At 41.8% G+C, this 9119-nt stretch overlaps 1 protein-coding gene across 1 annotated transcript in view; it reads right to left on the reverse strand.

Moving 5' to 3' along the window:
* Positions 1 to 5679, reverse strand: part of LOC122182905 (sodium/hydrogen exchanger 2-like) — a 29560-nt gene extending 23881 nt beyond the window's left edge. Inside the window, exons 1-3 of the mRNA XM_042876554.1 lie at positions 5357 to 5679; positions 3607 to 4070; positions 3257 to 3507 (exon numbers count right to left, since the gene is read on the reverse strand). Of these exons, the coding sequence (XP_042732488.1) occupies positions 3257 to 3507; positions 3607 to 4070; positions 5357 to 5630 (989 nt within the window). The 5' untranslated portion in view covers positions 5631 to 5679. The remainder of the gene's footprint in view (positions 1 to 3256; positions 3508 to 3606; positions 4071 to 5356) is intronic.
* Between the last annotated feature and the right edge of the window lie 3440 nt (positions 5680 to 9119).

Raw genomic sequence — 9119 nt, forward strand, 5'->3', positions numbered from 1 at the left:
AAAACATCTGGGCAGAAGAGTTTAATTCCTAGGAGCTGTTTTCCTGCCTGAGAGAAAGGGAGAGCACTATGTGCAAATAGGACTGTTCTGAAGTGTTTGCTATGTGGTCACTACAGGAGTCTCTCGTAGGACTAGAAGTTATAGTAGCTTAAGAGCAGCTTGAATGGAAACACAAACACAAAACATACCTCGTTCTGCATATTTCTAAGTTCATCCAGAGTTGCCCATTCTCTGGATGTAGCCAAGAAGCCATCCAATATGCAACCAAAAAACAATAAAGTGCTCCAGCAGTAAAAAGAATCTTAATGAACGCTCATCAGGTTGAACAATGAGCCAAGAATTGGCTTCACTGCTCCTCCTAAGTAAATTAGAGAGCATTGCTGGAGTCAGAACATTTGACTTCCTTGTATCATGTACCCAAGGTCACTTCGGAAGCACACAGCACCAATTAAAACTCTGCCTTGCTATTTTTCATGGCTAATTGGTTCTTTAAGTTACAGGGTACATGTGTTTAGTCTAATTCATCAGCTTTACAAATCAATACATATTCAGGCCAGCAGTCTTAGAAGGTCAGAGCAACCGGCTGCTCAAAAAGCCAAACCTCCATTTTTTATATTTTGACCTGGACAAAAACATTTTGTTCTAGAAGTGGTACCACAAGTGGTAAAATGGTTTTACATTTCTGAGATCGGATTTTCCCTGGCACTTGGTAAGGCCATCCACATGGAGTATTATAGATGACAAATTCCCTTCCCAGGAGACTTCATGGTAACTGCTGTTCTTCTTCACCTGAAGTACTGGAAAAGTCTTTTTCAGATGAAGATGCACTTCTACCCACTGTGAGTTTCTGCTTACTTGACTTAGCATTCAAACAAATGACAACAGCAAATGCAGATATTTCCTTTTCTTTCATCTCAAAATAATTATGTGTTTTCCCTCACTGCCAATCAGAAATCAAAACTGGAGTTAAGGGAAGGACCAGGAGAAAAGGTGCAGGACATGAAAGGTCAGACACAGAAATGCCACCACGTTCTCACTGTGGAAGGAGAGCCTGTTTCACCTGACACAACACTCAAAAATCCCTTTTTCATCCAGTATCCAAGTTTATATCTTCCATCTAATAAGAAAAATGTATCACTATTTAAAAATATTCCAAAATTGAACTTTTTGATTTATCCCTGTCAGGCTGGTCCACTTTGCCTTGAAGTGCAGCAAAATAAAGTAATTTTTCGGTTTCTGTATCTGCCTCAATAAAGACGGAATAAAACAGTTCCAACTAAGAACTAAGAAACCCAACACGGATTTATGGGCAACCAAATTCCAGAGCCATGGATTGGAAATCCTTCTTGGAAAAAAGGATAGGGGTTCAGATCATTCACAAAGAATAAATTTGATCTTTTTTTCCTCACAGCTTCAAAAGATGGGCACTGACACTGGGACAAGGAGGAAAAAGTATCTGTGTGTATATATATGTATATAGAAATGTATGTGAATGTATGTATATACAGCTAAAAAACATTAGCAGAAAAGTTTAGCAGATCGAGTTGCACTCAAAACGTTCTCAGACTATGTAGAATGTATTTATTTATTTTTGCAATCAGATTATTTTCAAAAAGAAACAACTGCCAAGGTCTGTTTCTCATAATACAGTATTCCCTGATCACCAATGAATAGTTTGAAATCAAGACATACAGAAGAGGCATTTATAATTTGGCAATTGTAAGACTGGTATTGCAGGAATCAACTGCCTTTGCAATTGTTTTGCTTTAGAAACAATACATTATTCAAAAGAATAGAAAATGGGTTCCATAATGGGTACAGTAGATTTTGATTGATAGAAAGAGACACCATTAGGATTGAATGTTTTCTGCTCCATAATGATTATGCAGCACATTTACTTCACTGTTCTGTCTTTTGCTCCTATAAATAGGTTTTCTCTTACCTATTCCCAGAGCTAGAATTTTTGTCAGTAATGCCAGAATATTGCTTGTATTAACTGTTCAAAGAACACAATCTGCAAGATACAGGAATAGTTTATAGCCAAAGAAGTATCATTAGTTTTAAAATCAATCTCCCGAGCGCTCCTGTACCTCACTGGAACCCGGCTTAAATTTCTTATTTTCTTTTGATCTCATTATCAGATTTACAGTTCACTGTAGCTATCAATGGAGCCTTAGTATACTTTATAGTCTTTAGGGAAATATTAAATGGTCAGCTGTGATCCTCAGCAGCAGCTGATTTAGTTCAAGTTGTAGAACCAAGCAACAAATATCAGCCCACAGAAATCAGAAAGACTGAATCACCCATGCTTTGTTTTTAATCTGTCTCTGCTTTCCAAGGCAAGGCTTCTGCTACCGCTAGGATTATTAGATTTATTTTTCTCAGCACCAGCTCCTCAGGTGAAATTCACAATGACGTAAGCACAAAGTCAATCATCAATGTATGGAACTAACTGTGCTCTATGAAATTGCAAACAGTTGGGTTTAGTACTTTTGAAATCTTGCTCTCTGACAAACTTGGCTGAATTTGGTCAATAGATTTCAAATGCCATTAGAGGCAGGGAGGTGATGGACGAGCCCACCCACACCAAGTACAGAAATGCAAGACAAGCACACGAGCTTTGGTTGAAATCTTTTGGAGGTCAGTCAGAACCTCCAAGCCAACTTTCCAGGCAGAAATTTCCATTAGAGCCCTCCTCTCTCACACAGAAGGCATATTTCCAGGCTTCAGCTTTATAAAGGATGAATAGCTACCACCCATCACTCTGCTGTGCCACCACCAGGTCTGCTTTCAGCACACGTCTGGACACCAAGCCCCAGATGCCAACTGGTAAGGCACAATCAGGGATGAAGCTAGAACAGACTTGCAGTAAACCTAACGACCACATTTTTCTGAGGTCATGAGGATTTTATTAAAGAATCCTTGCTGTTTTTCAAATGTTGTTTTTGGCTGGGCCTAACCCCTATGGGGCTCAAGTAACCATTCCTCAATAGCCTACTTAAATGAACTGGACATTTGAAATTTTCCCGGCATTAGTGATCTGGATTGCCTGTGAGCTGCAGATAGTACTGCCTATGTGCTGTAGTGTAATGTGTGCAACGGGGTTACACCTCTCAGCTATTTCATACATTTTCATACTTTCTATTCGCTGTCATAGACAGATTTGCAGCTAACTTTAAAAGATTTGTTTTTATACCTGTTAGCAAATACAACCAAAAATCCTTCTTAGAGAAACGTGATGCAGGGGCACACTTACGCCACAATGCCAGAGAGGTGAAACATCTCTGCGGTGAGGTAGGAAAGGTAACTGTACAGGAAGACAAAGAGCGGCTCGATGACACGGATGTCCTTGGTGAATCGCGTGGTAAAGGCAGAGGTCATCCCAAAGGTAAGACCTACCAACACTCCCCCAATCCCAACCACAAAGAATTTTCCAACTCCGGCGAACACATCCACCGTTTTGATGGCTGGCATTTCACAGAATGATCGAAATAGCTTGTAGAGCACCTGGGTGAAAAAGGGAAAAACAACCATTAACAAAATCATCACCAGACGTTTCCACCCTTCCTCTGGACACCAGGGGCTCTCACAGAGCCTGCTTCTCACCACGGTCACCGCGTCATTCAGGAGCGACTCGCCAAAGACCAGGATGTGCAGCTTCTCGTTGACGTGGATCTCCTCAAACACTGCCAGCACGGCCACGGGGTCAACCGCTGCAATCAGGCTGCCAAAGAGCAGGTTGTGGAGCAGCGACACGTCCCGCAGCCCAAAAGCTCTCACTTGGCAGATGCCATAGAGCGAAAAGCCGATCCCAAACACGTTCCATATTGTCCCCACCACCGCGTAGAGGAGAATGGTGCCGATGTTCTCAAAAAAAGGGCGGCTGGGCATGAAGTACCCTGCGTCAAGGACGATGGGTGGCAGCAGGTAGAGGAAGAAGATATCGCTGTCCATGACAGGAGGTGACTTGTCGTTCAGGCCATAGATGATGCCCCCCATGATGAGTCCCACAAATATCAATAAACAGCTTTCTGGGACCACAGAAGGCAGCTTGTTGTATAGGTGAAATGCTGGAAGGAGATAAACAGAAAAAAATCTCTGTTATCACCCATACTAGCCAAGGAAAACCAGGTACCCCTTGCGGTGAGGAAGCTTCACCAGCTCCTACCTTCCACAGGCTGAACTTTGGAGTACTGATAATAAATCAAAGGAAATAAGCAGTGATAATAAATTATGTTATTAAGGTAAAGCTGCCCAATCAGAAACTAGCTAAGACATCTAAAACATATCAAACTTTCACTCTGTAATTCCTCATACCTAAAAATACATCTTTAATGTTATGCTAATATACAAAGAGAAAATAAACTAAATCATCTGTGTAAGTAAAAATGCTTCTGGGGTAATGTAATCCAGTTGGCATGCCAACTTTAGCACTAAGAGCATAAACAGCAGCTGCTAATTTTAAACACGATACAGATTCCATACATACAAAAAGATTAAGAAAAAAAAGAATCTTATTTATTAAATAGTATGAAAACTGTCACCACGTGTAATTATCAACACAAAATTAAAGGTAACATGAGAAAAAAGATCAAGCAATCAATCAGACCAGCCTTGTGCAACACCCAGTATTTGCTAGAGAGAAATCCTGGCAAGCACCATAAGTACTAGATGTGGGTTATAAAGTAAGAAGGAAATTGAAACAAATTGAACTGGAACAGGAATAACAACATTAAAAAAATGTGATGATTATTATTTCTTCATATTTAATGATGAAGTTGAGACCTCATTCCATAAGATGCAGAACAGCAAAAAGAAAAGGCCATTTCTAGCCAAAGAAATGAAATTCTGATCAAAATGAATCTCAGAGATTTTTCCTTTCTGAAGGAAAAGGTGGTAAAATAACTTATATGGCAGGAATTTCACAGAAGCGATTACAATTCCTGTGTGGGGGACAAATAAAGAATATATAAATTCCACTCTCTCCTACCCAGTCCTGCAGATGAATACACATCTGCTTGCCTTACATTTCCTTTGGCTTTATCTGGCTCACAGGAATTTCACAGCAGCTGAATACGCTCCATGAAGGACACAGCAGCCACTTGCAAGTCTGATTAGCACTACACACAGGTACATTTGCAGAGCTCAGCATTCAGCAGAAAGTACATCTGACACACAATGTGCCAAGTTACCTCCAGCGCCAGCATCGCCTGCTTCACCCCAAACAGCTCTGAACTCCAAAGACAACCTCCAACCCGTCCTGTTTCCTCCTGATCCTACTCATAAAGGCTATCTTAGGAAACAACAGCCACTCCCTGCCCACCCCATCCCTCCTCACCTTCCCAAGGTACCTCACCTATTTTGGCCAAGGATGCAAGCATGATCCACAGCGTGATTTCAAAGGGGACTTGGACATGCTGATAATCCAGAGAGAAAAACGTGTGCTCCGTGGGCGCATTGCCCTCTGCTTCCTCAGCAGCCCAGCTGCCATTCTCTGCCACCGGAGAACCGTGCAGGGCTCCCACCCTGGCAGCTTGCAGGAAGGAAGAGAGCAGGGCAGCCAGGACAGTGGCCATGCCCTTGCTCCATGCCCTCTGCCTCTCCATTAGCCCCAGGGCTGTCCACTGCATGTATTTGGTCGCAGCTGCTCCTGTTCTCACCACAGAGCTCAACCCTCAGCCCGCTCTTCTCCCTGTCCATCAGCTCCCGGATGGGAGACCTACTGGAAATCCGTGCTCTTCAGCGCCACGTGCCCAAATGGGCCGACCCTTCAGCTGCCTGGTGCACCAGCTGCAGACCTCTGCAGTTCCTACATGGCACAGCAGCAGCCAGAAGCGGGCCCACCTTCCTGCGTTCCACCAGACTCTTCATCTGTAGCCCAACGCTGGCAGCAATGCTGCTGATAATCAAAAATTCCAATTAGTAATTCAAAGCAGTCATCTTTCTTGTGCTGAATTCAGAGCTGTGCTGGCTGGCTGGCTGGCTGGAGGACACCTGAAAAAGAATAAATTTAACCAATTTCTTCAAGCTTCTTCCTACAGCAAGAGCCAACAGAAGAAGTTATCTTCATTTCTCTTTGCTGCTTGAAATTGGCACAGAAAATCGAGTAAAGTTGGTAAGAAAAGCTGGACACACAGACAGACAGCAAAACCCATCTGACCTCTCTGTTCTGGAATGGCTTTGGGCTACACTGAGGGACACACAGAGTTCTGGTCTTAGGGGTTCTCAACAACCCCCAAACACCAACTGCTCACATAAAGCCAAATGCCAGTTTGGAGAAAGACTTTTCAAAAGAATTAGATGTAGGAATATCAAAGAGGGGGGAAAAAAAACAAACACCAACATATTGGGTCAAATTCCTCCATTGTGGAGTTTCATTTAAGTTAATAATGCTTCAATAGGGATGAATAGAGTCCAAAGCACATATGTAATTAAAACAGAGGCCCCAGGCTGTTGCTAGACTGATCGATGGTCTCTGTGCTTCTCTGCAGCTGCCTAAATGACACCAACATTGAGCTGCCAGCAAGTTGCTGGTGACCCACTTTTCTGTAGGAAGCCAGAGCCCATCATACAGACACACACCCACAGCTCTCAGCTCCTATGAGCTGCTTCTGATCTGACTTGTAGGAAGATAAACTTTGGGGCACAAGGGAGATGCAGTGAAGTTCTCTATCATTAACTATTCTAAGTCACCACTGTTAATGTGTATTAATCACATGTTGTTAGCACACTTGCTGACTTTTAAGCAAAGAAACCAATCTCCCATGAGAGCCATCTTAGCAAGCCAAGTTTTGTAAATATACAAAGGGAAGTGGCACCAGATTCAAGCAACCAGTGGAACTACAGGCCAGACATTTGGAATACAGAATTCCCACAAGATTTTCTTCCTCTGTTCTCAATCATTCCATTCCACTGAGGCAGGAATGGGGAAAGGAATGAGGAATCAGATCCCTCATTACTTTTAAGGAAGGACCTTCCTTCATTTTTACATTTGCAGTTGTTTCACTCTTCAGTTCCAATTAAATAATCTTGTTGTTTCCCTTGACTTTACGTATGATGTTTCATTACGTGCTGCTTCTGGATTATTCATAACTAAATGGCAAAATGTTTTTCCTGAGTGCTATGACGACACAATACTTGTTGTCCCTCTTGTAATGGCTATTGATAGTATTGAACCACTTTTTAATGTGAATACCATCTGATCATATGTTTACTGACAGGGGGTTTGGGGTGTTGTTTGTCTATAGCATAATGTACTTTCCCCATTTTTAGGTTTCAGGGCTAGATTTTGATCCCTGTAATTTTATTGACTGGTCTCTGGTGAAAGAGATAGGGTTATGAGAAGATATTGTGTAATACAGTAACAGTGATGAGAATTCAGGACCCCAGAACAAAAGTGTTTTGTTAGAAGTATTGTTTTAAATGTTACTATTATACTCCTTCACCAATGACAACAAAATATTTTTCCTTTCCTTACTTTAAAAGTGAAATATGTGATTTATTGTTTTTTACTTTACCTTCCTGTCTTGTTATTATTTGTAATTATACTTTAACTTATGCCTTTTTTTTTTTTTAAGCTACCGATGCATGCATCACTTAATGAGACAATAAATACACACTAAACTAAATCTCAATTTCCATCACCTCCTGAAATTCATGTATCTACTACTGAAATTTATAAGAAAACTTGGAATATCCTTGTGCCTTGTGCTGTGGTACCATGTGGGCCTCAAATGAGGAGACATCTCAGTAAAGTATTTAAGTAAATCTTAACTATAAGTACTCAACATTTCAGAGTTTGCAGCTGATAATACAGCAAAATCCCATGTTGGATTGAGACCCCAAACACACCAAGCACAGAGAATCTCATATTACAACAGTAAGTGATTTGCCAAGCTGCAAACCCACCGGATGGGTTCAGGCCAACACTGCAAAAGCACTGCAGCAGTTCCCACCGCTGCAAGCTTGTGATTGCCACACAAGGCAGCTAATCTGCACAGATATATTTCTTCTTTCAAAAGCTTGGGATTATTACTCGTTTGTAGTCTCTCTAGCAAACAGTTCACCCCAGGACATCTCAGAGCAAGGCTCTGCTGCAAGCTGTGGGGCTTCGGTGCTTCACTTTTTCAGCCCTTACATCTCTTCTGTCTTTTGAGCTATGTGCTGCTGTTGTGATCAGCCCTGTTCCAGCTGATGTCAGAATAACAGCCATTTGTTTACACACTGTCTAAAATTTGAAAACAGTCATTCCTGTTTATGAATGAGCAAAATCTTTTTCCCGATTAGAATAGAACCTGCTCGTATTTTCACAAGCAGTCACCTTCTTTTTTGTACTTCTCATTGCTTGCAGTTTTGTTACATTTCAATATTTATTTACTGAAGGCTGTGCATAAGCTACTGATCTTCTTGAAGAAGCAGGAGTGGAAAAGTACATATTTTCATTCATATGCAAGCCTACAAGCAAACACAGAAAGCTCACAAAGCAGACACAGAGTTTAGCAAGATTTAATCAAAACCAAAATTAAGACCAAGCCCTCATCACACTTATTGCTGGGATGGATCACACTCACAGCTTTTCTGGAAAGCAGAAATACAAAAGCCCTTAACATTTAATTCATACCACGCTGGTTTTTGCTGCAGCATATCAGAAAGCATCAGTGTGCTGAGAAACAACTCCGTGCTGCAGGGAGCTGGGTGAACGCCAGGCTCACTAGAATGGTTTGGGCTGAGAGGGTCCTTTAAGAACATCTAGTTTCAACCACCTGCTACAGGCAGGGACACTACAGATCGATCTGCAGCCCACAGGGAAGAACATCCACCTAACATCAGGTTGGTGAATCTGCCGTCCTGCAAACACCCTGACCTGTCACACACCCCTCTAAGCAACACTGCTACACACTGACTGCAACACAACCTCGAGTTTAACAACTTCCCAATTAATGAATTCCTACAGGGCAACTACAAGAGGAGTCGACTTTAATCATTTTGGCACCAACTTCTGTTTGGATACCGCTTTTGTCAGTAAGAGCTCGAGCACTCTGAGCAACTGCTTAAACAAACAGTAAGCTAAATGGCCTTCAGTATTAATTTTTTTTTTTTCATCATTCTACCTGGGAAAG

Source organism: Lagopus leucura, unplaced genomic scaffold, assembly GCF_019238085.1.
Source record: "Lagopus leucura isolate 7727_CA_CO unplaced genomic scaffold, USGS_WTPT01 Super-Scaffold_100016, whole genome shotgun sequence".
Lineage (NCBI taxonomy): Eukaryota > Metazoa > Chordata > Aves > Galliformes > Phasianidae > Lagopus > Lagopus leucura.